Source organism: Hippichthys cyanospilos, chromosome 14, assembly GCF_059441005.1.
Source record: "Hippichthys cyanospilos isolate Australia breed blue-spotted pipefish chromosome 14, RoL_Hcya_1.0, whole genome shotgun sequence".
Classification (NCBI taxonomy): Eukaryota; Metazoa; Chordata; class Actinopteri; order Syngnathiformes; family Syngnathidae; genus Hippichthys; species Hippichthys cyanospilos.
In genome coordinates, this window is record NC_142382.1 from 11,187,886 (window position 1) to 11,214,867 (window position 26,982).

At 40.9% G+C, this 26,982-nt stretch overlaps 2 protein-coding genes and 1 long non-coding RNA gene across 8 annotated transcripts in view; 2 read left to right on the top strand and 1 right to left on the bottom strand.

The window, feature by feature from the left end:
* The window catches only part of zfyve28 (zinc finger, FYVE domain containing 28), a 30,237-nt gene extending 14,940 nt beyond the window's left edge, over positions 1 to 15,297 (top strand). For 3 of the 5 annotated variants that reach the window (XM_088433280.1, XM_088433279.1, XM_088433277.1), the window contains 13 exons: positions 5,830 to 5,970; positions 8,275 to 8,412; positions 8,552 to 8,754; positions 8,871 to 8,960; positions 9,598 to 9,687; positions 9,769 to 9,870; positions 9,961 to 11,502; positions 11,840 to 11,935; positions 12,161 to 12,324; positions 12,831 to 12,947; positions 13,044 to 13,148; positions 13,717 to 13,820; positions 13,893 to 15,297. In XM_088433280.1, coding sequence (XP_088289406.1) covers positions 5,830 to 5,970; positions 8,275 to 8,412; positions 8,552 to 8,754; positions 8,871 to 8,960; positions 9,598 to 9,687; positions 9,769 to 9,870; positions 9,961 to 11,502; positions 11,840 to 11,935; positions 12,161 to 12,324; positions 12,831 to 12,947; positions 13,044 to 13,148; positions 13,717 to 13,820; positions 13,893 to 14,024 — 3,024 coding nt within the window. In that variant the 3' untranslated portion in view covers positions 14,025 to 15,297. The remainder of the gene's footprint in view (positions 1 to 5,829; positions 5,971 to 8,274; positions 8,413 to 8,551; positions 8,755 to 8,870; positions 8,961 to 9,597; positions 9,688 to 9,768; positions 9,871 to 9,960; positions 11,503 to 11,839; positions 11,936 to 12,160; positions 12,325 to 12,830; positions 12,948 to 13,043; positions 13,149 to 13,716; positions 13,821 to 13,892) is intronic. The other 2 variants (XM_088433278.1, XM_088433281.1) reach the window with 2 other exon arrangements.
* On the bottom strand, positions 12,367 to 14,596 carry LOC148412957 (uncharacterized). Its single transcript, XR_015867785.1, has 3 exons — positions 13,883 to 14,596; positions 13,014 to 13,810; positions 12,367 to 12,908 (listed from the first exon to the last, which is right to left on the bottom strand). It is a non-coding gene; the product is annotated as an uncharacterized LOC148412957 (long non-coding RNA).
* Positions 15,298 to 17,534: 2,237 nt separating the features above from the next.
* LOC148412958 (fibroblast growth factor receptor-like 1) overlaps positions 17,535 to 26,982 on the top strand; it is a 35,071-nt gene continuing 25,623 nt past the window's right edge. For both annotated transcript variants that reach the window (XM_088434049.1, XM_088434050.1), the window contains exons 1-2: positions 17,535 to 17,790; positions 18,430 to 18,525. In XM_088434049.1, coding sequence (XP_088290175.1) covers positions 18,441 to 18,525 — 85 coding nt within the window. In that variant the 5' untranslated portion in view covers positions 17,535 to 17,790; positions 18,430 to 18,440. The remainder of the gene's footprint in view (positions 17,791 to 18,429; positions 18,526 to 26,982) is intronic.

Here is a 26,982-nt window from a genome sequence, read left to right on the forward strand (position 1 = left end):
TGTGTGATCTATTCTTGTGTGTGCTTTTTTTTCTTGTGTGCTGTTTTTTGCTTGATGAAAAATGTTAATGTACACTATTTCAGATTTGCATAATGTTATTTTTGATTTTGGTTGCTAATCTGTATGTTCCTAATGTGTGTAATATGTACTCAGTACAACAATGTGTATGGATGTGTATATGTGTGTGTTTGCATGTTACATTGTTAGTATATCAGCACAGAATATCATTTGTGCCTGCTGCTGTAACCTGCAAGTGGAAGAAGTGGGACCAGAAGAATCAATTAGCGTTTGCTCTCAGCAGACGAGTTTCTGTTTGCTGAGCAGCGGCAGCTAAGCGTGACTTCATATTTAGCTGGAACTCTGTGGTTCTTTGTGAACGTCTCATTCTGCTTAGCCTCCAGGCCTGCAGCAATTGATTTGATGTCATTCATAAATATAAGGCACTGACCATCAGTCAGAGGCGATTGAAGACTTCTAAATTCATTGCAGGTGTCTGGGAGGATTGAAGGCGGCTGAGCTAAGTGTAGAGAAACAATGATTAAAGAGGAGTGGTCATGAAGAATGTGATATTTAAAGGTAGAACACAGATGCTGTCTACTACCAGAGAAAGTATTGTCATAAGCAGTCATTATTAGACCCCATTATCAAAGACATTCTATTCTGGTTTCTTAATGAACAAGAGACATTTTTTGGAAGTTGTTTGTGCTAGCAGTGGTTCGGCTTTTGACATCGGTTGGAGAAAAAAAGGTTGCTTGTGACCATTTTGGTTGCTGTCTTGCCCTGCTCGTCTCGGCATTATATATTTTATATGCCTATACAATTACTGTACCATGTACCAAACCATGTAGTCATAGAATATTCATTCACACAGCAGTTGTTGTCTACTGGCACCATCAGAGAAGCAACTGAGCAGGGCTTTTTTTGGTGGGTTTAAAAAAAAACAAAAACAAAAAAAACTGTGTGCCACTGCAAACTCTTGGGTCCCGGCTGTCATATGTCATTTGCAGCAGCCGATTCAGCGTTGTTTATAATAGTGAAAAGAATGTGGACAAGCGTTGCACATCCTCCAAGATGGCTATGGATTTTAACAAAGGAATCATGCAGGAAAGATGCATTTGGATAATGCTGCATTTGTTTGGTAGCACCTCCAAACTCCCAGCCTTCAGCATTTGCTTTATTGTTTTTTACTCTAGAACTAGCCCACATTTGTATCAGTTCTATTTGTTGACATCTGCTCCAACTGATAAGTGGCAACACTAGAGGCAGTTTATCAGATTTCTTATCACTTCCCGAAGCAACAAACACACTTTGAACAGCTTTATGATCTGCAAACAGAATTCGATATCTAAAACCGCACAAGGTCTTTCTCATTTTAGATTGGTACTTTTCCAACTTTTTGTGGGAACCCTGCTTCTCTGTTTGTGAATGATTATGTGTAAAATGTAACTTCTCCATTTTAGCTGCAAATCAACCAAAACTGCCACTTCTGTCTTGTATAACCAGATTATTTGTTGCATAAGACTTTTCACTCTGATGTAGGCAAACAGGAAGTATCAACATAATACTACTAAACAGGTAGGGAACCCTGGACACGCCTTTAACCAAATCATCTTCCTGTGTGTGCTGTCCTGATGGGTGATAAGTGTCGGAACCGTATAGAGGTCACTGTCCAATCCAAATGTCACTTCAGGACAATCTCCATTGAAGAGGCCTAGGTTGAGCCATCATTCCAGATGGGTGGATAACTCTGACTCAGTGGACTGAAATAAATCTAGTTGCCTGATGTGGATCCAAATCCTCATCCTCCTCATAAGAATAAATTTGAACAGTAGTGATGTTCCTGAGCGTTCTATTGTTAGACAAAGCAAATGTGAATCATGCAACAGCTGTGAGGCAATCAACCAACATGACTGAACAGAGATAGCCCACCACTACCTTATAATATATATATATATATATATATATATATATATATATATATATATATATATATATATATATATATATATATATATATATATATATATATATATATATTTTTTTTTTTAGTTTGTGTCTAAGACCATTGACTCACTTGCTTTCAACACCAAATCCTAAATAATAAATGAGTTGATGAAGCAATGTCCCCCTAAAACATTTGCATGGGATCCTTGGATGTCCGCCAGAAGGTAGCAAATGGCTCTTTGAATAGAACACAGAGAGTAGAAAGAAGGTCTCTCTTCAAGCCCTTAAGTGGGTTCAATGTGCACACGCCGTTGGCGTCGATGATGTTCAAGTGTCTGGTACCTCTCATCGGCTGCATGCTTTGAATTGAAATGAAGTGTTGAATTTGAAGACCTTGGAGAATGCAGAATGACAAAAAGGCTGATGCTGCGCAGTAGCAGCCACTCAATTTAAATAGACACTACCGTTTACTAATTTACTTGTCACAAAACAGCAGGAAGTACAGAATCTTTTTTCAATTGTGTTGGTCTAAATTGAAATTATTTCGTGCCACTGGATTGCATCATCATTTCAGTTAACAGTAGCAAACAGTGGGAGTATTTCAGGCATATGTCACAAGGGATGAGAGTCTGCTGAATCATGTCCTTACTTAATGCGAAGTAGAGCTGTCGTTTCCGGTGATGTATGTTCTGCAGTCGTGATCACTTCTTTCAGGGTGTTTGTCATTGCACTGCTCCAGAATATAAGTCACAAGTCAGCCAAACTCAGTAGGTTGGGTTGGAAGACAGAAAGAGCATCTGTGCACCAAAAAAGTAAAGTGCCAACATTTTTTCAGACACTGTGACTCGGAATAGGGAAAAAGCTGGCTGAACAGTAAAGTTCCTCATGTTGAATGCTTTGTACGTTCATTGGTTTCCAAGGCTGTTACTAACAGTTATTTTAATAATTGAATCAATTTTATTGATTAATCGGATGTGGACAAAAAAGGATATTATTTCAAAGTGGCAGTGCAGGCACAACAAGAAATACCTACGTTGAGGACAACAGAAAGCATAAAACAAACTGTTTGGAGGATGATATTCCGAAGATTTAGACCAGGGGTGTCAAGCTCATTTTTATCATGGGTCACATTGTAGTTATAGTTTCTGTCAGAGGGCCAGAATGACTGTGAAGTCAAATAAATTTTAAGTGTGTTCGTCACACATTTACCTTTTTTTGAAATGAGTGGCCAGCAATAACAGTACATAAAAGAGTTTGGGAACAAGAAAATGCTTGCTTCTCCCCTCTAATGTTTTAAAAGTTAAGACAACTTGCAAGTTTGGTATTTTAGTCAGAAATCTGAGGTCAAATTAACATTTTGCGAGCCACATAAAATGATTTGGAGGACCGGATCTGGCCACCGGACCTTGAGTTTGACACCTGTGATTTAGCCACTTAAATTCAACTAGGTCTCAAAGTATTTAATTGAATAGAAAAAAATATTATTGAATTATTTGCTAATAGATTAGTTGTCGAGAAATCAATTAATCGTTGCAGCTCTAATTTCAAATCGCAACCACCAAAATTGCTGTTGGTACAGCCTCACTGTATGTGGTCCAAAGATTTTCTGGCTTCTAGCATCGGGGATTTGTGTCTTTTGATGATTAAGCACTGTTTAAGATATGTAGATATCTAAATGCTTACATGTTCTTTGTTTATATTTACATCACAGAAATGTGTCATTTAAACCGTGAAATGTGAATGAACGCAGCCAAAATGAAGCGTACAGTATGTCCTGAATGTACAACCGAGGATGAGTTTGTATTTTGGCAGCAGTCAAAATACGTAGGCAACAGGGCAAATAGCTGCGTCAGCTACTTGAATATAGAGACATGTCATTCCCTTGCATCCCACAAAGAACTCCACTCAGATAACTTGAGTTGATATTAATTTAATCTTCCAGTGCATCTAGAACACTGCCTGCCTTTGACTTAGTTTCCCCCATGACGCGATGCTGCAGGAATTTTCCCTCTTGTGTGAGGAATGCAGTAGGTGGCTTTTGGATGACATCTTTTTCAAACACCGCTTTTTCTTTCTAGCTGCACGCTGGCCTATATTCTTCAGAAAAAAGAGCTCTTTCAATTTTCCCTTCTGTTGGTTCCTCTGTGGTCCCCATGACATTTGTGTCACAGGCTCCCTATTGTTGTCAGGTGTCATTAACAAAAGACTGTCTGCTGGTAACTGAATTGTCGCTGAATATTAGATATACATAATGTACCCCGATCTGCCCTTTTTAATCTTTTTTTTTCTCATAGGGTGGTCTTTTGAACAGCCTTTTTGAAAAGTACTGTATTTCTTCTGACAGTGCTGATGCGACAAGCATGCCTTCTGCAGCTTATATCGCTGTATACCCTCCTTGCTGTTTGTTTCATTATTAATGAGCGTGAGTGAGGGAACAGTGTTGTGTATCATATTCAGGGAGAAGGTCCACAAGGGAGCAGATCATGCAACAGGAAAAGCACTGCAAACTTGAGGGAAAAGCACCTGTGAGAGGTTTCTCCATTACACTAATACTAATGTTCCATTTGATGTCATTAAAAAAACGCTTTCATCATACCGCAGACAAAAAGACAAGTGTCTCTCCCAGTCCGCCCAGTCATGCTGCCCTTTTAGTGCCTGAGCTCCTGTACTATCATTTGGTTTCTCACAGTATGTGTGATGATGCGTGTCGGCATGTGGTCGCCATTTTCAAATCCATTAACCTTTCTATCTATCTGAGCCCTCCCTTGATTTTGTGTCTGTCTGTGAATAGATTGTCTTTTGTATTCTAGCATAATTTATGTTGTACTATACTTGTTTACAATACAAGCACAGCTAAGTTATTATTCTTTTTTTTTTTTCCAAGCTATACCTTGTGCAGTTTGTTTTCATTCAACCGATGTACACTTTGCGCCACTGTGCTATTTGTTACGACACCCCCAGTGCACGGTGGCAGATAATGACACAAATGCTCTACCAGGGTTAGGCTCACTAATTATGCCAACTCTTTTGGGAGCTTTCACTGTATTAAACCCTTTGTTAACCCGCCTAGTGACAGGGAATACAAAACATATCATTTCTATCGCCCTAAAAAAAAATCTCAAAATAGATTGACCAGTACTTTCTATAATTACCGCAAAAGTTGCGAAACAAATGTAGTAAGCCATGTGCCCTGTATAACTGGTTTCAATTTAACACTATTATACATCATTTGTTCTGTATTCAGCTTCTGTGTGCAAACAAGTGTAAAATGACTCCTTAATAGCCAATGTACCTCTTCTAAATTAGAATACAAACCTTTTCTGCTGAAAAAAAATCCTATTCTTCGTCTGTGTTTATCTGACACTAGGCGCACAAGCGCTTGGTAGAAATGGTGCATCTTCAATTTCGTGCAGGCGCAAGTCAAGCTTTCTGTGTTTGACAATTTGATAGGCCGCATTTTGCATTTTTGTACGTGTGCGTTTGTTTCAAGACATTTATCATATATGAATTAATGATAATTATCTTTTTAAAAATGTGTTCATAAAATGAATACCTGAAATACTTAAAACAATGTTTTGCTATATTAACTAATTAGTTCTATTATTTCTTTTCTGCAACACCAGCTCCTAATTTATATTTTGAGCACCAAAAATTACTCCAAGTTATTTATGTCCCAAACCTCACCAGCGGTGCAGGCAGGCAGAAACTATGGACTGTAGTTTGGGTGTATGGATAGTGCCTAAATCTCAGTCGTGTATGAAAATTGCTATGCACTGGATGCTATATCATGGTTAAAATTGATGGGAAGACCCTGAAAAGGAGAGATATGATATCCACCCTATTCCGTGCAACTTTTGTCAGTAGTGTTTTTGTGTTTCTCTTCAGAGGACAGATCCACAGCTTCTGGCCCAGTTTTACTACGCTGATGATGAGCTGAATCAGGTGGCCGCTGAATTGGATAGCCTTGATGGACGGAAGGATCCTCAAAGATGTACGCTGCTTGTCAACCAGTTCCGATCCTGCCAGGTGAGCTGGGTGAAACGATATCTCGCCTTTTGCTAGAAAATGCATCATCCCACTTTAATATGTTACATTTAACATTGCTGCTGAGATTTTTTTTGCGTGTGCAGAACAGTTAGTTTAATTTTTGAAAAGTTCAGAATTCAACAAGTCTCTTTGATAACAGTTCTTAAAGAAATACTGAACTTATTTAGTCATTTTCAGCAGTAAGAAGTTAATGCATTGTCTAATTTGATCACAATTTTATTTTCCATGTACAATTGATACCTTTAAAAACACATCTGCCAGATTCTCTCCATCCGTGTTTGCGTGTATCAATCATAAAACAGAGACAGTGTATATGTCATCACGCTACTCTATTTTTCGCCCTGGATGCAGACGGCGGCGATATTATGAGAAAGACATTCTTTGTGATTGGACAGAATTTAGTGAAACAACTGCCGCCTAGTGGCTTGGCATGCTTGTGACATGCTTGAAAATAATTTAGTTCACAAACTAATTATTGACAAAATACTAACTTTTTACTGCTGAAAATGGCTCAAAACGTTTGGTATCCCTTTAAAAGACAATCCCCCCCCAAAAGAAGTGGTCTGTTCCTCTTTTTGTTGAATACTGAAGAAAAAGTTTCAGATTAAAAAATGTATACGAGACACATATTCAGAATTCTAGCTTTTCATTGTATTTCATGTCTAGATGTGCTAAACAGCTCAGGACAGAGTCTGAAATCAGACAAATGGATTTGACAGTGATGCATCAATGCACATATTGGTATTACTCAAACCACCTGGCTGGACTTCACCAACAAGCTAAAAATAGATATAGTTCTTATGGACCTCGGTCTAAAAATTGGCAAATTGGTCCCATTGTTACCTTATCTAGGTTAAGTTTCTATATGGATCATGTGATAACACGAGATAAGGGTAGACTTTTGTAAGTGTGTAAGGGTCATTGAATACAATGGAACACGCAAACCTCTATAAGTTAACAAAGGGCTTCGAATCATGTGTTTAGTTAATGAATGTCTGAACAGTGGCTTCGTTACGCAAAAACCATTTTCAATGGAATCTTAAATACGAGACACAAGTGTGGATCAAGACATTTTCAAGCATCATGATCATATTTGTACACAGTAACTAGACTTTTTCATGTTTGTCATCCATGTGTGTCTTACTCTTCATTGCATTTGTGTTTGTGAACTTCGTTAGCTATGGCTGTGGCCCAGATGTTCACGACGATCGAAGTAATGGTTAGAGTAGTCTGCGCGGTCAGGACTGAGAGGCACTTGGAGGGTAAGGCTGTGCATGAACGATGGATGCCATGCCGCCTCATGTTGAGAGAGCTGCGGGTGGTATTGGGAGGTCGTCATGTGTCCTGTTGTGCTCGAATGGCCTCCTAGGGCAGCTGCACACAGGCAATGCTTAATAAGGTCACCAATTGACCCCCAACTGTTCTTTTACCTTTTTTCTTCGTCAGTGCTTTTTTTTCTTTCATGTTATCCCCACCCCTCACCCCCACCCTGGGACGTTCCTCCCGAAAGCTTTTGAGAAAAGAATTAGGCAATGATACCCAACAGCCTTGCGCACCAATAATAGCAGATAAGTCCGCTCGAACCGATAATTTACATTCTCAGCTACTCTTCACGGTCCCTCTCTGTGGGTTTCTGGCATGCTGCTTATGCTATGTCATCCTGAGCATTCTCCATTGTTTGTATGTTTATATTTTGGACTGTTGAAATGGCATAGCCTAGACAAAGGTGAGGAAGAGAGTTGAGGGACAACCAAGGGTTAAAGTCGGAGCCAAGGAAGGATGTCAAAACAGGATTTGCTGCCATTCCCTGCGATGTTTATCACTGATGTCCCTTGCTAGTCCAAGTTTACAAACACCCCAAAATCTCAAAAGCTGTAAAGGAATCAGTGGTCAAGCTTTCAGTCTCAAAGCTTTTTAATCTTCCGCCTCTGGGCGTGCAGGGAAAGACGCAATGCTGCGCCTGACAAGATTACAGTGCACAGTGCCGCCACAGTTGAGTGAAAAGCTCATTGTAAGTCATTGTTATGGCTCTTGTACATGCCAGCGGCACATAAGCTCTTGATTAGCTCTTGCGGTGTGTGACACAGTATTCTCGCAGCTTGAATTATGGGCCTCATTTTACTGTTTTTATTGAACGTCAGCGACCCTAATGGCGTAATACTCTCATCAAAGTGCTTTCATTCACTTGCGGATCAATGATCATCAAAAGCTGCAATGGCTGTTTAGAAAAAGGTGTCATTAGCACTCATGTTTTGTTAATTATGTGACCATGTGATTCTGCAGGACAATGTACTGAACATCATCAATCAGATCATGGATGAATGTATTCCCTGTGACCGGGCCAACAGAGACTTTTGTGTCAAGTTCCCCGAGGAGATTCGTCATGACAACTTGGCAGGGCAGCTCTGGTTTGGAGCTGAGGTACAGTATTCCCTCAGCATCTGTCTGAAGGAAAACAAGCCTTTGTAAAGCCTGCAAAATAATTTTTATTTCACGGGAACAAGTTTACCGTGTGCAAATGTGTGACATGAGATTAAAAGATGTTCCAACTCTTGTGCAGTGTTTAGCTGCAGGCTCCATCATCATGAACAGGGAGATAGAGAGTATAGCAATGAGACCCTTGGCAAAGGACCTGACACGCAGCCTGGAGGAGGTACGCAACATTACACGAGACCAAGCTCTCCGAGACCTCAATTTCTACACAGACCGCATGAAGGACGCACTGCGACATTTCGACAGCCTTTTTGCTGAGTTTGAACTCAGGTAAATTAGGAGCAGACCCTTTTGGCAGTCGTAGCGCAAACAATAATTCACATTTGCCAACAATAAACGTTTGACTCAAACTGCCAATGTCATCGCTTCCCTCTCTTGCATTGCAGCTATGTGTCAGCCATGGTGCCTGTCAAGTCTCCCAAAGAATACTATGTACAGCAGGAGGTGATCGTTCTCTTCTGCGAGACGGTGGAAAGGTGACTTGTTTTTTTTTTTTTTTTTTTTTTTTTTACTTGAAATGTGCTACATGCATTTTGTAGATCAGTGGCTGTCATTCAGTATTCTTTACACCAAGTACCACCTAAGCATTTTAAGAGCTTCAACAATCGACCACTGATCTATTATCAAACTACCAATTCGATAATCGATTAACCGTTTCGTGACCTAGTTTGACTTATAATTGTGCAAATCCTCAGCCGGTCATATGTAAATGTTCTACAGTTTCTTTTGTTTTTCCCGTAAGCCTTTATATTTTTGTGTTGAATCAAATAAAACATTTGAAAACATTAGGTGTTTTCTCCAGACAAAAAATAATAAATTTCACCTTCTGACGTTGCCAACCAAACCAGTAACTAAACCTTAGTTTACTTATTTAATTGCACTTTTTTAAATAATGTCATGTGTTTGATTAAGAGAAGGATGTTAAAATCAGTTTTTCTTAAATCTGATGTTAAATAATCAAAAGCTTAACGTCAAACATTTTTTAGCTCTCCAATTACCATGGAAACATTCAAATTAGCCAGTGGGCCATACAACATTTTGAAAAGAACTAGTATAGCTAAAATACTGATAATGTTCAGTATTGTTCATGCCATCTTTCCCCTTCTGTCTCAGGGCGCTCAGACTGGGCTACCTCACACAAGACATGATTGATGACTATGAGCCTGCGCTGATGTTTACAATTCCCAGACTAGCCATTGTATGGTAAGTGTTGCCCATCTTCGTCAGACTTCTGGCCTTGCTCCTCCTTCCAGTCCTCTTTAAGGAGTTTGAATCTATTTTTAGTGGACTGGTCGTGTACTCAGAAGGACCTCTCGACCTTGACCGAAAAGCAGAGGACATGTCTGAGCTCTTCCGCCCTTTTCGCACTTTACTGAGGAAAATCAGGTACAGTTAATGAGTGCTGTCATAATAAATTCAGATTCTTTTCCACCTAAACTTTTGTGGTGATACAGATTGATTGTGTCATCTTTTCAGAGACCTTTTGCAGACTCTATCTGAGGAAGAGTTACTGATGCTGGAGAGGAACCTCTGTATCTCTCAGGATGGCGAGTTACCCACAGGCCAGGAGGAGGCCACAAGCAAGACACCAGCATCTCCACCAGAGAATCAGTCCTCCTGCAGCCCCACTGTCACCTCCAAGGCAGCTGGTGATGAGGAACAAAAGCATCTGTCACTATTTGTATGTCCCAGCAACCAGGAGGAGTTGGCGGAAGTGGAAAACGGCTGGGAGGAGGTGAAATCTGAGAAAGGGGAGCAGGCAGAAGACATGCAGTGCGAGGAGGCAGAAGAGGCTGAGCTTGCTTGTTCCATGCAATATGACGAGGAGGAACTGGAACAGCTTAACATGATGGTGTACCGCGTTGGAGATGAGATGTCAACCCTGCTGTCGCCTCCTAGCCAAGGTCAGTCCCCGGCACACCGGCCCAACGGAGTTGAGGTAGGAGGCGCCAGCGGGGCTTCCAGCTCTGAGGCCTCCCCTCTCAGGGTGCTAAGGGGCAGAGGAAGGACAGGTATCTATTTAGAGGAGGAAGACAGGGTCTTCTTCATGGAAGATGTGGACCCAGCAGCAGATGGCGTTACCAGCATCTCAAGAGAAGTTCACTCTTGTGTTGCCTCACCTTCTAAAATCCCAAAGCCTCCTCATCCGTTGCCAAGTAGTCCAGCTGTGCGTTCGGATGTGGTTTGCAACGGTTGGCTCTCTGACGGACCTTCAGAACATCCTTGTTTGCAACCACGCAGTAAGAACGCGCAGTGTCTTAATGCAAAGCGCCCTCCGTCACGCACATCTGCTCTCAGCTCTGAACCGCTGCCTTACACAAATGGCTGGGAAGTGAGCTTAGAAGGCCCCGTGAATGAAACCGCAGAAGTCATTGCCCATCGTATGGGTGGCATGAAACTCTCTGCCACGGTCATATTCAACCCTCGCTCCCCCAGCCTGACAGAGCTGGCGGCGGACAAGATGCTGCTTCCTCGGCCCGCACCCTCCGAAATCGAACCCTGCGGCCCACTGGTGGCAACTCACTGCTTGCTTAACTCTTGTGTGTGCTGTGGAAGCTGTGAGGACGCCCATGAGGATACAATCACCTCTGAGACCGCAGGGCTTGGGTTAGGCCTCACTCTCAGAACAGATAAACACTGTAAACCCGTAGCCCCCGGCACCGTCATCCAGTCCTCTGCTTGCCGGCTTCCCCCGCGAGGCCGCGAGTGCTTCAGGAGAAGAGAACTTTGTCAGCTGTCTCAGGCTTCTTCCCGCTGCTTGAGCGAGCCCCTGGAAGAGGAAGGGAGAGCGGAACTCTGTGAGAAGTGCCTGGTGGGCGATCCACGACCGGGGCGTGACACTCAGAGCTGCTGCAACGCCATAGGGGATGGACCCTCCATGTGCAACTACCAGGAGAGCACTGAAACGAGGCAACACGCAACTGGAGGCCCACTGAGGGACAAGGGGGTGGACAAGGAGAAGCCAGGAATTAAAGAATCCAAGAGAGATGTCAAAGAGGACAGCAGGAAAGGCTCCAGGTAAGTTGTCTCTATGATCGTTCACATCATAAAGCTATATTGCTGAGCATTAGATTTTGACTTTTCGTCATCTTCTCACATCATTTTTAAGTTTCACATGACATCTTCTTACTCTTTCGTGTTAGCAGTACATTTTCTAAAGGGAATATTTGTTGTGTTGTTTTTCACAGTTCTTTTTATGACTATGTTCTAAATAAACTTCGATCAGTGTCAGTTTGATATTCCACTCATTTTTTATTTTTGTCATTATTTTCAATTTCACAGTTCTTTGTGCTTTTTTGTTTTCTTTCCTAATATTTTCAATATTTCTTCTCCCTTGTTGTACTGTTGTTTTTAGTCTTCACAACTCCCCCCTCAGCTCTGTGTCAGGTAGTGACTGTGAGAGTGTGTCGGTCACCACATGTAGTCTATCCAGCAGTGTTTACACTCCCAGGTAACTATAAGCGGAATCAAATGGTAGTAAAGTAGTATTTAATATTGGGCCACAGCAGCAGATGTTACAGTATATTTCAGTCTTCATTTATGGTATTCAGTTGTCTTTGCTGTCTTAAATCTCAACATCTTCACCCAATGAAATATGCATGGAAAGTGTGAATAATGTAAGGAGAGATGATGAGTATAAACAGCCTCTCTTGCTGTCTTCCATTGCTTTCTGCAGTCCCATCAGCAGCCTCACTCCCAGTTCAGGCACGTCAGAGGACCTGGACCATGAGGAGATCCGGCTTGCTTTGCAAGATGCCAAGATGGCTGCCCGGAATAAGATTCGTTCACGCTTCCACAGCAGCAGTGACCTCATTCACCGGCTTTTTGTTTGTATATCTGGTAAGGCCTGTGTGGTATATATACAAGCACACAGATTTTTAATATCTTAAGCAATTCTTTTAATTGTGTGCAACCCCCCCAACACACACACACAACTAGAAAAAAAACTGCCTTGCGTGCTTGCTGTGCAACACACTACACTTATTTAATTCCCAACACCACCAATTTAATGAGATACAGGAAAGCAAAACAAATATATTTGCCAACTTTGAAAAAGGAACGTGTCTGAATTAATGTAACAGCTATTACAGAATTTTTATTTATACAAAAATAAAGCAGGCCATACATTGCTCCTCTGCTTCTGTCCGGCTGTTGCAAGTTTTCTTGAATGTCTGTCTTTGTCTTTGTCATCACTGTGATGGAGTCTGTGGCTTTTGCCAACTTATCATTGCTCACATACATATGGATTGCCTATCAAATATTGAACTGTCTTAACATTTACAGTTGTTAGTTTGCGTGTTCCACACTTTACCTGCCCCTTGTCAATATTTGACCTTTGGCTGTAGGTGTTGCTGATCAGCTGCAAACCAACTACGCCAGTGACCTTCGCAGCATCCTCAAGACGTTATTTGAGGTGATGGCAACTAAGCTTGAGCAAGGAGACAATGACAAGCAAAAGAAAGGTAAGGAACAGATGTATTGGACACACATGTTGAAATTGTTAACTTCGGAGCAAAAAAAATTCACACTTTTTTTTCTCCTCCCTCTGTGACGCCCAGCAGGCCCTGTTCTACGAAGTGCAGTACTCGAGGACTGCGCTCTCTGTCAGGAGACCATTTCCTCATCAGAACTGGCAGCCAAGGCCCGCGAAGGTCAATTTGAAGGTCAGCACTTTCAAACATATTGAATGTAGTCGAAATGTCAGCCCTCCTCAGATGCAGCCCATATTCAGGTCCTCGTTGTAGAAAGCCAAGCGCACACCTAGCGACGTGTCCTCTGAGCAAATCTTTGGCATGGCGCAGTGTGCATTCTGCAGCTAGTTTGGATGAGTTGATGACAGTCTGAAACTTTTGGCTATTATTCCAAATGTTGACTCACAAGTAAATGGAAGTGCAAAGGTGCAGACTTTTACAGCCAATTTACATCACATGATTTGTCAAAACAAAAGTTGCTGATACCATGCATGCGTACATAAAATAAAGCTTAGATATTTATGTTAACATTGTTTAGCAAGTCCCACCAAATCTTTTGAAACAGAAAGTTACTTTTCAGATGACGATCACTGCAAAGGTCTACAGTTAAGTTATGTTATCATGTTCATGAATTCTCACAATGAATTTAGAAAATGGATGAATGATTTCAGATAACAGAAAGTATTGCTGTGATAGGTTTAGGATAAAAATGGGAACCCAAGTTTTACTTGAACTGTTTTTGTTGTGCACTTTGTTTCAGATCCTCCTGACTGGGTTCCAGATGAAGTGTGCAGCTTCTGCATTGCCTGCAAGGCTCCTTTCACTGTGATCCGCAGGAAGCATCACTGTAGGAGCTGTGGAAAAGTACGATCCATTCTTCCCTTCCATGTTTGAAACCAACAAACCCCTAACTTGCTGTTCCTTGCCTCATTTCAGATCTTCTGTTCTCGCTGCTCCTCCCACTCGGCTCCATTGCCTCGATACGGCCAAATGAAGCCCGTTAGGGTGTGCACGCACTGCTACATGTTTCATGTCACACCTTTCTACAGCGACAAGACAAACCCTTGAAGCACAGGCTACCGTCGTGAGAGCATAGATGACGCAACAATGCCTTCACAGTCGACATGTAAGAGTGAAAGGATGCAAAAGAAACCAAGGGAAAAGCTCACATGTTTCCGCTGTTACTTGCTAGATGGCCAAGCAAATTTACACACGTGACTGTGAAGGTGCAAAAGTGGGAGGATGATGAGGCAATCAGACTTTGAACCGGCCTAGCACAGCACAACATGAAAACAGGCCACCTTAGAAGTTTTATTGCTTTTCATGTGCAAATGAATAGACTTCCTATTCTCCAGCAAGCTTCCAACATTTTGTGCCAGAACTCCCACGAGACTCGGATTAGTCAAAGAATGTAAGTTACGATAAGTATGTAAATAAGGATCATTCTGGTCATAAAACCATACCGCAATGTTGGCTCTTGCTATTCACACCGGAACTGGTCAGAAATCCTCTCCCAAGCTTCCAGTCGCTTTTACACAGTAGTGATAAGAGATAGCTTTTGTATTGGGATTTTGTCATGCTTTTGATGGCAGTGAATGTCAATGAGACAAGACTTTATGGGCTGTGCCCACTGCACTATCGGTGCTTCTCTGCGTCAATGGATAAAAGGGATCTCCTGGTTATCACCTTCTGGTTTAGAAGGCCCCCTAGTGGAGAGTTGACCTCTCCTCAACAGTTGCTCTTCAATTTGACCCGTAAGCCTTCTTTCACAGGTGCTGACTTGCGGACTGCAAGGTCATTCATTGCTTTTCTTCCCATTTTCGTGCAATATTCTGACTACTATGACTAAACAAGCCATTTTATGTAAGTGCATCAGTGTGTGTTTGCGAAATGATTTGACATGAGCTTGAGGTACATGACACTGGTGGAAGGAAGCACACTTGTGCCCAAACCGGCCTCATTTGCATGTAAAGTACTCTGTGCTAAGTATCTCCGCTTCCTTTGCAGTGACAAGCATCTTCCACACAGATAATCATCATCGTCATCGTTTAAAGTACTTTAAATGGTATGGTAAATGACAGTGGGCATTGGGCCATTGTACTGTATTTCAAAGCAGCTTCTCAGGCATTTCATAATCAGGAACACGCTCTACTGTTCGACGAGTCTTCACTCTGGAAGGGTTTTGCTTTTTCTTTTATAAAGAATAAAAACGGCAAATAGAGATGCATCAATCTTATGTATATAAACAGGGAATCATGCAGTAATTTAATGGCAAAATATTCTATTATTTCAAAGCTTGGTCTTATTTTGTAAAAATAAAATAAACACTACATTTCCTTGATGGGAGCAGTGTATTTTTTTTTAAACAATGTATAGATTCAAAAACAATGTAAACGGAAATAAACGATTTTTGGTCTAAGCCTGGGGACTGATCGTCGGTGTGTTTTTTTGTTTTTGTTTTGTTTGGGGTTTTTTTCATTTCGTTTTGTAAAAATGAGGTGGTTAAGGACAGGAATGTGTAAATGTATACAGTGCCTAAAGGTTGACACGAGGTGGCAGCATTTCGTTTCTTGAAAAGTTGTCATAGCATGCAAGCGCAGTAGCTTTTATGTGACCGGTTTTATTCTCCTTTTTAATGAAGATGTACTATGTAAGTTTATGGTTATTAGGTTATCAATCTAAAATAACTTCCATTCCACCCAACATCGATATTTATATTAAGCTAGTTCAAAATTTGATTTATGGAATGTCTTACTATTTCACATCCATTGATGAAAATTGAAATTATGGAATGTCTCACTATATCACAGTGGTTCTCAAACCCTTCAATTATGCACCCTCTGATTTTTTTTCAGCCAAGTACCTCGCGATCAGCACAAAAGCATCATTCTTGGATGAAAAAAAAAAACAAACCTAAATCATTGTGCCTTCAAATTAAAATTCACCGGTATTCATTGTGTCCCAGCATTCTCCTCACTTGTTTCTTTTCGTCTCTTATTCAGAGAACCCTCTTCTCAAATAAAAACTGCAACTTTTCGAGGCAGGCCAAAATTCTAATTCGTCAACTGTCAAAAGTAGCATGTTACGTTTCAAACGCCAACACGTTCCCCAAAAACTCGACACTAGTGAAGATGTTAAAATATTTGTGGGGGGGGGGGGGGCATTGTACACCATTGTACACAACAGAATGGAAGGTTGTGTAAGGATTTTTTTTTTTTATGTGTGTGAATTCTCAATGTGGTTTTATAAGCTCAATCAATTTATCACAGAACATTTTACAAAGACGGTGCCCTATTGTAATACAGCTAATAAACTTAGGTACATCAGTAGTGGTATATTTAGGTGTAATATTCAGGAACTCCAGAAGCTAGTGTAATCATCTGTTTTATTTCTGACTTGTCTGACTGAACTAATAAAAAAAAACACATAAAACAATATAAAGGCAGAGAACGTTTTGCAAAGGAGTCTGTGAAACGCAATTTAGTAATAGTTGCTTTCTGTTCATGTTGGTAATTTTCTCTTCATTTGAAAGGGAATTGTGCTGATCCTGTTATAAAGTACTAAACAACGTTTTCTGATACCTGTTGTATTAAAAAAAAAAAAAATCGGCGTAAAAGTAAAAATGCTTTTTTGGTAGCATTTTTGGGGCTGTTATTCTGTAGGAACTGTAATTTTAGACCAATTGTCCAAACTGCGGCTCGGGGCCATTTTTGGCCCACCATTAATTTTTCAGAGGCCTATGTCATTACCTAAAAACATTTGACATGCCCGTAAGGTTTCTTAAAAATAAATAAATGGGTTTATATACAGTGCAGCTTTTTTAAAAACATTAATTAAAGATGCCATTTGACGTTGTCCGCAAAGTGCAAAGTTACAGTGAAGGGTCACAGGTTAGTCTAAAACATATATTAGCCAAGTGCATCAAAGTGCCTGGAATAAAAAAAGGAAAAAAGATGCCAATCATTATGTTATTGCAATTACATTGGGGTCATCCGTGCCCTGCTATGCCTCATACCTCCTGGGGACTTTCCCCACCATCTGAGAAGGATTGGGCTAATTAAATAACCCTACGTTGGGTAAATTGATTTATAGATTTAAGTGAGGTTGAACCATTTTGAACCATCACTGCGTTATTTTTGACCCAACAGTAATTTACGCGGTCAATTTTACATCAAGCAATTAAAATGCAAAACAGCTTTCTGTCGAAGGTTATAAGGCAAATTGTTAAGGATTTCTCAAGATGTTGACTCGATCCGCAGCTGACTCAATTGTCACTATTTGCCTTATAGAACGCCGTTTTGCTTTTTAATTGCTTACTTGCTTGATGTAAAATTGATCGAAAATGAAAACAGAAGAATTTTAAAGTGGCCTTTGCATCCTGATATTTTCTCTCAACAACTCCTTTGGACAAAACATAAACTACATTTCTGTGTGTGTGTGTTGGCGGCCAGTAGTGGGGGAATTAACGGGTTAACGCATACGCGGCCTCTGATTGGTCAGATGCCTCAGCGCGCACAAGCTGGTGGAGCTTGCGCACGGCACGAGTCACCAGTCACTTTGCTGGTCAGAGGCGGAGAAGAGAAGAAGTGGCACGCCGGGCTCTTTTTACACATAAACATACGCTACCCTTTTGGGGAGGCGGGTGCTTTGGAGAGTCTTTAGCTTCTTTCTGTGTTTTGCTAAGTGGTTTGAATGTCAACGACAAGGCTTAGTGGAGGCGTCGTTTTTAAGGAAGGACGAGAAGTCTCACTTTTGATTCATGGACCCAACGCGGACTTAAGTTAAAAGTGTCAAGAGGCTGGAACGAACTTGACTTCATTCAGTCAACATTCAGGTTTGTCAGCGAGATTTTCTTTTTAAAATGACCCATTTATTTGTCTATATGTGACATTCCTATTAAATTAGCTGTTGGTAATGATTCTTGTTAAACTCATTCATGTTTGAAAACCTCACAGGAGTTATCTTATTTTTTAAAGATGCGATTGTGTCATCATTGGAAACTGCTTGTGGAAAGTATTTGACCACTTCAATCACATTTAGATAAAACAAGATCTCATTTTCACAAACGCTGACACCTGCAATCTAGGCCAACCTTGAGGAAGAAAACAAATCTGAAATAGATGCTCGTAACATTGAAAGGCATTACTTTATTAAAAGGGGTTTCGTGCTTTGCGTCAAATTCTGCAGTATAGAAACATGACTAATTTTCATCACACTGAAGATATTTTAGAGGACAACATTAAGCTGTCCAAAAAGTCACATAGAGGATGTAGCTTACAAGTAACTATTCAATTCCAAAGATAAATTAATTGTAACATCAATAAATCGCTGACTATCAAAGCAATATTAGACAATATTCCACATACTCTAATGTGCCATGACTCAGAAGTTGAGGATAACGATAAGAACATCCTTTGGAGTCGCAGAAATGTTTTCCATTTACAATGTCACATTGTGTCCATGTGTGTTTCAGTTTGAGAGTTCATGAAGTTGAGTTTGGACGCCATGGCGATACTGAAAATTGTGCTGTTCATCTTGGAGGCTGTCTTGTTGGTCCACTGTGCTCGAGGTGAGGTGAACGTGAACTTTCGTTTATTGTGCGGCTGGAGCTCCTGTGTTCATGGCTCATTATAACTCAAGTGCGGGGGGAAAAAGTCTCAGTTAATGTTTTCACACAGAGAAGTAAGAGATGGAAAAGTAAGTTTAAAAAAACTAAAAAGAGCCCAAAATCAACATAGGCTGGGGAATGAGAGAAGGGCAAGCTTGCTTCTACTCAAATTTGTGCGTGTGTGTGTGCGCACATTCTCCAGAGCTAAACCAAACAAACATCATCCATCAGCTTCCCAGGGTGAAAGAACACAAGTCTGTGTAGAAAGTCCAGCTCTCCTGCGGCTGGCTGGCCGAGAAACTGACCACAATTCACAGTTTCCCGTGCCAGGGTCAGTACATTGCTTTCTAAAGAGAACACGCAGCATGCTTGTCAACAGGTCCCCCAGTTACACGCAGATGCCATTTCTGTGATTTCACCCAGCATCACAGGCCAACTCGTGCATGTCTGATGCAATCCCAGAGTCACCAGTCAAAGCCCGATGCGAAAACAATGCAGGAATGAATGAGATCTGAAAGTCAGACACATCAACTCCATTTGAAGAGGACCAGCCACTAGCAAAACAAACTGCTGAAGGGCGTCTAATAGGTACAATGCCTGCATGTGGCAAGGATGCAGGAAGGGGGGGTTAGAAAGGTGGGAGGATTAGATCTGCTGGTGCGCAGACAATGCCTCATTCACAGCGTGGCGGCTATGCCTTCATAGCACGACTACACCAAGAGTAAACAAGTCATGAAGGCTATATAAGATTAGAGGCCATTTTGTTTACAGATGAACAGATGGGACGGCACGTGAATCAAGCCCGTTCACTCCTCGTTTCTCTGTCAAAGCTCCTCATGCAGATGTGCTGACAGATATGTAGTTGGCAGACGCTTCTGGATGATCCTGAATGATCATGTGGAAGAAGAGTAAATACAAGTTCTTGCGGCTCTGATACTCTGTGCTGCGTGTTACAGTCCAACTACAACAACTCAGCTCTGACAGCATATGAAATACAGGCTGCGGCTCCGACTCAAACCCGCTTTTTCACTGAGGCGAATCCTAGAGCAGCTGTAAAATGGCCTCTGTAAAATTTAACAATGCATGATGACATTTGTGACAAATGTAAATTGAATTATAAAGGTTAGACCCCCTCTCAACTCCCACACCTTCACCCTCCTCCGTTAGCACGGAAACAGTAAAACTACATTGGTGTCGCTTTCCTGCTGTTAACTCAACAATGCGGCCAAAGAGGACGCAGTCAGTTTGAGCGAAAGCATTTTAAGCCTGTTGCTGTCAGTCATCAGGTGACATCTGATCCCACACACCCCCTGTCCTTGTGGCACACAAACATATGGACCCCCTTCACCCCCCACCCACATTGGAAAGACTTTGCGCCTGCCCAAGCGAGAATCCCCCCCCCCCCCCAACATAGGAACTCCTTGCACTTCCTCCTCTGGTGCCCCCACCAGCTCCAGCAGGCATAGGAGGCGCCCAGTGATGTGTCCCAGCCAGTCTGTAATGTGGTGAAAAGTTCAGAGAACACTATGTCGCTGGTATAGCTACGTAAACAAAGAATTACATGCATCGTTTGTTGAAAATAAGACATTTTTCACCAATTAGGCAAAATTTAACTTATTGCACAATGCACTTGATGATTTCTGGCTATGAATTAAGTGTCATGAATAAAGTGTCACTGCACAGTGGTTGGTACTCTCTCGTCTAGAGAAGAACATTAGTAAGGGTGTCGGCAAGATTTAGTTCTCAGTCACGCCAAGGAAACAGGAGTTCAAAACCCCCATGCCATTGAGAATAACGATTGGCGTAAAGTGCGGGCACAAATATGAGACACACTTTTTTTTTTTTTTTTACAAAAATGAAGGCCAAAAGTGTGAGTGCGTCCTATTTGTTTTGACGGACTACAATTAATTGATTAGCAACCATTTATCAAATTAATCATTACATGTTTTTGACAATCAATTAGTCATAGAAGGGTGGCTCCTTGGAACAGTGGTTAGCATGTTAGTTGCAGCCCTATATATTTGATTGCACTGTTTTATATATATATATATATATATATATATATATATATATATATATATATATATATATATATATATATATATATATATAATTTTACTTGATTCATCCAATCGACTATTTAAAATGACTGTCAATTGCAGCTCTAGTATCATGCAAAGTGAGCAGGGCCGAGTTGAACAGCGTTCAAAAATGGGTAGAAGTACGTATGTTCTGCACAAATGAGAATGAAAATCAAACCAGGTGTCTGGGCTGGCAAACAACACACCGCATCATTTCCTTGCATTTCACTGATCAACAAAGTAATGCCGCATCACATACAGCCGTGTGCACACATACTCACACACATGCCCTCACGCACGCACGCGTGGGCTCTACCTTTGCAGCCATCTGGACAAACTTAGTGCACGCTCTGCAACTCTGTTGGAAAATATACATTTTAGAGCAGCGTTACATCACGCTCTCATAACAAGGAGGTATTGTGATGCGCGGGGTGCCGGTGGCTGTTAAAATCACAAGGCCATTTGGCTGCATCCACAGAGTTTTCCATTTCCTTTACGCATAATGATTCAAAAGTAACTTAATGCCTCAAAGTCCTTGCAGTTTGGGAATATCTCCTGACTAGCAAGGTCCAAGGTAGATTGTTGGGAGGGGGACGGGGGGGACAGAAAGAATAGCTTTCCTTGTGTATTATGTTTGAAATTCGGGATTCAAGAAGGTAAACATGGCTCATTTTCTGGTTGAGCTCCATCTGTAGGACTGATACATCATCACACAAAGCAGACAGTCAGTCCTGCCCGCAAGTCCGCTGCATTTCCTCCCGTTTATTACCGTAGTAAAGCTGGAGGAAGTAGGTTAACTTAATGTGCTGCTGTTAAAACAAGGCATGGACTGACCTTTACTCACCCTCCCCTTCAATCTTTCACAGCTCATCTTAGCTCCTATTTACCGAGTGGAGGTCCATTTGCGGCAAACAATGGGTGGATTATGATGTGGCCGTCCCCCAGGTTAGACGGGGCAGATTAATTTTAAACACTTGTGGTAGACTGGGCCAAGTGCTCAGTGCTGCTTGGGCGCCGTAGTTGTGCGTGAGAACTCGCAACATTGGACTACGCTGTTTTACATCTGATTGTGGACCATGTTTTATTAAGCAAATTACCCCTCGAAAAGTCTTGATAATGAGACGAGCGAGCCCGCATTACATATCCCAGAGGTAGGAATAATATGCCTTAATTAGCTGAAAAAGGCATTTCAAACGTCAGACAAAAATAATCAGCCAAAATGGCTAACTTTTGCTAATCATTTTATTTTTTTACCTTTTAATACTCTAACCATTTACAGATGTATACAAGTAACACTTGTCATTATTTACTACACATAAATTCATACCATAACCTACTTTATGTATCACGAAATTAGTTGATAAACTTATTCTGCAAACTTCATTCAAAATATATCAACCAATAATTAGGTGAGCAACGTAAAGAAGTTGAGCAAAGAATCAACGTGGATGCCACTACTTTTCACATGACCTAAATCACAATTTGTTTTGAAAGAAACAAAAATCATGCAATACATGGTTTGATATAAACTAGCATGAATGTGTTAAATGTGGCACCCATTCAACATATGACAAGAATGAATATCCCTAGGCTTGTTTTAACGGGTTTTTTTTTAAGTCCAGACATGCAACCCCAGGCACTCATTTATCTTTTTCACGTTTTTTTTTTTTCAAGTGTTTGGCTAAAGGAATGCCTAAAAATGGCAGGTACTAAATAAGTTAATCACACAATCATTTTATCTAAATAAGTGCTAGTTTCATACATTAAGATAATCCATTTATTTAGGTACTTTAGCAGGCAGTTAGCTATCAAGTAATTAATTACTTTAGTAATTGATTACTTTAGGTCTTAATAACCAAAATTACTTAATTACTTTGGTACCTAAAGTAATCAATTACTGTACTTTCAGTACCTAGATATTAATTTAGTGTGTAATTTAGTGTGTAGTGTGTAATTAGTGTGTAATTATTTGGCCTTCAATGCGGTAATTGCACCACTCAATGTATTCTTGGGCTGAAAATTATTATTATTTTATACAATATATTCACCGTTAACCCCTGCTATTCACGGGAACTGTTTACCATGCCGACTGCATATAATTGATACCTAATAAAATACTTTGGGAGATATTTTGTTCATAATAGTTTTTTACAGTACTTGGCCATCATTTTTTATTTTTTTTTGCCAAATGTTGACATCAGCCCAAAGAAAATCACATCAATCAGTCTCTAATTTGCTCGTATTCTCTCTGCTTGACCACAAAAACAATAGATGTTCCCCGTCCATCAGCGCATGCTGCTGACCCTGGCGGTTGGTAGTGGTTGGAATGTGTCAGACTTCACCCCTCACTAGGAAAAAAAAAGGAAAGGGCTATAGCTGTGATAAGTAGTCATAATGGAGGTCACTTGGTGTTTACTTAAGCGGGGTCATATAATCCCTGTTAGCAACACTCCCTCATTGACTGACTTAAATGGCCACTCCAATTAGCATTCATGTGGAGTTTCAACAAGGCATTGTCCACTTTCTATGTTTATCTCTAACAGCTGTATGCTAATGTTCACGAGTTTGTATTTTGGGAAGTAAAGAGTCTCCATCCCCAAAGCTCATTAGCTTGCTTGGGCTCCGGAGGTTTTCAGACCACACACGTTCCTCCTTTTGGCTGAAATGCCCTCATTAACCCCACACAATTAACGTGTGAAACAATCACCATTCAAATGCTAACCATGTTTACGCACTTTCCCGCTTTGACTTCCATGATCTACCAAACGTACTGTATGGAAGGGGCAGCCATTTGTGTACTGTGTGACAGCTGCTTGCTTTGGCGTCAAATGACAGCGAACTGACTGTGTCAGGCTGCCAGTATTACAAGCATGGCCAACATGAGAGCTGTCTGAGTGGCTGCAGGCAAGCTGGGGTCGACCTGTACACAGGACTTAACAATAACTCTGCAGTTCCACAGTGGGAAGTGTTTGTCCTCCTCACCCCCTTCTTTCTGTGCCTCCATCGGGTCAGAACCCCTTCTGTTTTTTTCTATCTCTTGCTGTGCCCAGGCCTTTTTTTGCACAGCACTTCTCCTAATCCAACTTTTTAGGGTTCCTAAATAGTTGGATTTAAACCCATTCAACTACAATAACAAGAGTCGTGTTGAGTTTCATGGTAGATTCAGTTGAGTTTGGTTTAAGCGTAAAATCGAATGACGAAACATCTATACATAATTAAGTCAACATAGAAATGAATTCATTATCTCACCATAAGGCTCAAAATATATTGTTGGCAAAGCGACATCACGATTTGGGCGTTAAAATTCACATTTGCGCCTCATTGAAACACATAGAATAGCCACACTGAGACTCTATAAAGTTTTTTTAAATGTATTTTTGTCTAAAAGAAATATATTTTGCAATGTATCTAGTCGGCATTGGCCTGAAAAAAAAACAAAACAATATCAGTCGGTCCCCTACTGAAAGATGTAACTTGAACGGATTAATAGAATTTACACTCATTTCAGTAGAGATAATTAATTTTACATGCGTGTAAGTTGAGTTATGAACTGGACACAGTATGATTTAAACTCTGGACAAAGCACCACTGTAATGCTAGTAGAAAATATATTAACACTTTGAGCGCCATTGACATGAAAGGGAGTCAATGGAAACCCTCTCCAGAGCGCCATCGATGTAAATTGGTGTGAACTACTTTTTTTTTTTTTTTTAATGGGAATGAGTTTTTGGGAAAAAGTTTTTGGGAAAAAAAACACTAACTTCAGACTGGTCTGTTGGAATGCTTGAGATTGACTTGCAGGTTCTTTTTCAAGTGGCTGGCATTAAGAGATTTAAGTTCAATAACTTACACATAGCAGTAACACACAGTTCACACTTCTGAACACAATTCAGGAATCAAAATGTTTTTTCAAGAAACTCCTTCAGATTTCACTCAAGCAGCCTTAAAGTACGTACTTCTGAAGGTAGCTTTGTTATCCCACAGAACCAGCAGTCAGCCCAAATGATCTCCTTCTGCAGTAGTCTTAAAGAGAATATAAAGAAGTTGATGTACAGATGTCCTTGTGTTTTATCTGGCTTCTTGTCACAAGGTTTTACTGTCATACAAAAAAAAAAAAAAACCACACCACAATCTTTTGTTATCTTGAGAAAAGATGCCCGTGGTGAATGATGGCGGCTTTCAGGATGTGGTCTTGGCTCAGCAGGTTTGGTCTTACAGTCATTGTGGTGCTATTCAAGTGTGGTTGATTTGAACTGGAGAAACATTGGTTTGCCACCTCCTGTGATTGTTTGCTGGACTTGTCATTGCCAACTGTGCCACTTTATACGCTGATTATCGCGACTTCAAATCAAGTCAAGAAAGCTGATGTACACCATGTTTAGAAAAGATGCAAAATGTGTTTCTCTGAGTGCTGTTTTACCCCCTCACTTTGAGGCTTTCATCACTCGTTGTCATAGCAACAAGCACACAATTATACTCCCTCTTAGTCACAAACACCCCTGCCCCCTGTTGTGCAGTTAATGGTTGATTGAAAGTTATGGCTGTGGAAACAGCGACGGCTTGGCTTTGCCTGAAGAAAGCCGAGCCAGGGAACGTTCGGTGTAAGAACTTTTGAATGAGGCCTCTGCTGACTTCCACACACCCTCCTCCCAGTTTCCGTCCTCCTCTGCAAACTCCTTTCAGTTCACCTCTGATGGGCTTCAGTGAGGCCCCACATAGCTTTTTGGCTTTTTCAGTCCCATTTTCTTCTTCATTAGCGATTCTTTTGAGCGACCTCAGAAATTCTTTACTGCATTGTCCCCTTTGATTGAGTTTCTATGTGGTTCGGGCCAGTGCTTGTCACACTTCATCAAAACAGGAGTTTTCACTGCTGAAGCGTAAGCTGCCACGCTGCCCCTGTTTCCCCCTCAACACTACGGTAGAGGCGAGGACGGGAACAATTCATCTGTGATGAATGGAAAATGTGTCCCTGCGCTAACTTGGATCAGTATGGGACTGGAGGACAAGGAATAATCATTTCAGGAGCAAAGAGCTAAATCTGTCATTCTTTACAGTGAAGCTACGCACAATCCCAGACTGCACCATGCAGTGAAATAGATTGCATTTCCTTATGTACAAGGATATGACTTGGGCGTTTGAGCATCCCCTGTTTTGACGTACTTGGCAAATGTGGTTTCCATTCATACTCTGTCAACTTATTTACATGACTTATGCATGTCTTTAAAGTTATTTAACCATGGATGATTCATAGAAGAGATGAGCATTCAATGACGTGCAAAATACAGTGGCATATCTGTTATGATCATCAACTGCCTATTACTCTGCTGGCTAAAGACTTAGACAATATGGAGAAAAGTCATTTTTTAAGACACATAGACCCTTGAATCTTAATCCTTCATTTTACCAAGAAATTTTGGACAAGTCTTTGGAAACAGTTTGGAGGAGGTCCTTTTCTTTCCCTGCAAGTAAGCTTAATTAAGGCATGCTTGGTGAAGTTTGGAGAGGAAGAACGCTACTCTCAAGCCCACCTTTGGGTAGTAGTGTTGTAGTCGAAACCACACGAACTGAGACCAAGACATTATCGAGATTAGAGAATCAAGACTGAGACAAGATCAAGGTTTTTAATGGTCTCGAGTCTAGATTTAGAATAGGAGTGTCAAACGAAGGGATCTGGCCCGCAAAAGGATTCTGTAAAAGCATTGAAAAATAATGAATAGGACCGAACTCTTTAGTCTGCTATTTATATAACACTGTAATGCCATTGCGTGTGGTAAAGGATTCACTCAGTCATGGTTCTGTCCAATCACTTCTTTTATTGAAGAAAAAGAAAAAAGAAATGGTTAAAAAGCGTCTCATCCCAAGCTGGTCACGTTAGTCCTCGAACAACTGGCTCAGTCCTCCTTCGCGTCCTTGCGCCTAACAATGAATGTTACAATATGGAAAAATTCCTACCTGTACAACCAATGCGAAGATCAGTACTGTAACTTTTAAACTGAAAGTGACCAGTTGCCATCGTTGTACCAAAATGCTTGTTCATCGCTTCAGTGACAGAAACTGGAACATTCGCGTTAGCATTAGCATTTTGTTTGGTCATGCTACTGGTTAGCGCAGGGTAAAATTACTCTGAAGAGATTGCCAATGGGCAAACATTAAACTTTGGTCGTTGCTGTATTCTAAACAATAAGTCTTGTATTTCTTTTTAAATATACTTTATAAAACAATGAGCAGCTCAGAGCAGCTTATGGTAGAACTGTTTCTTTCACTGGGCTCCTCATTGGAGAACTTTAAATAACAGAAGTGCACATTTGAACAACCTCTGAGGACATGCGACATACTT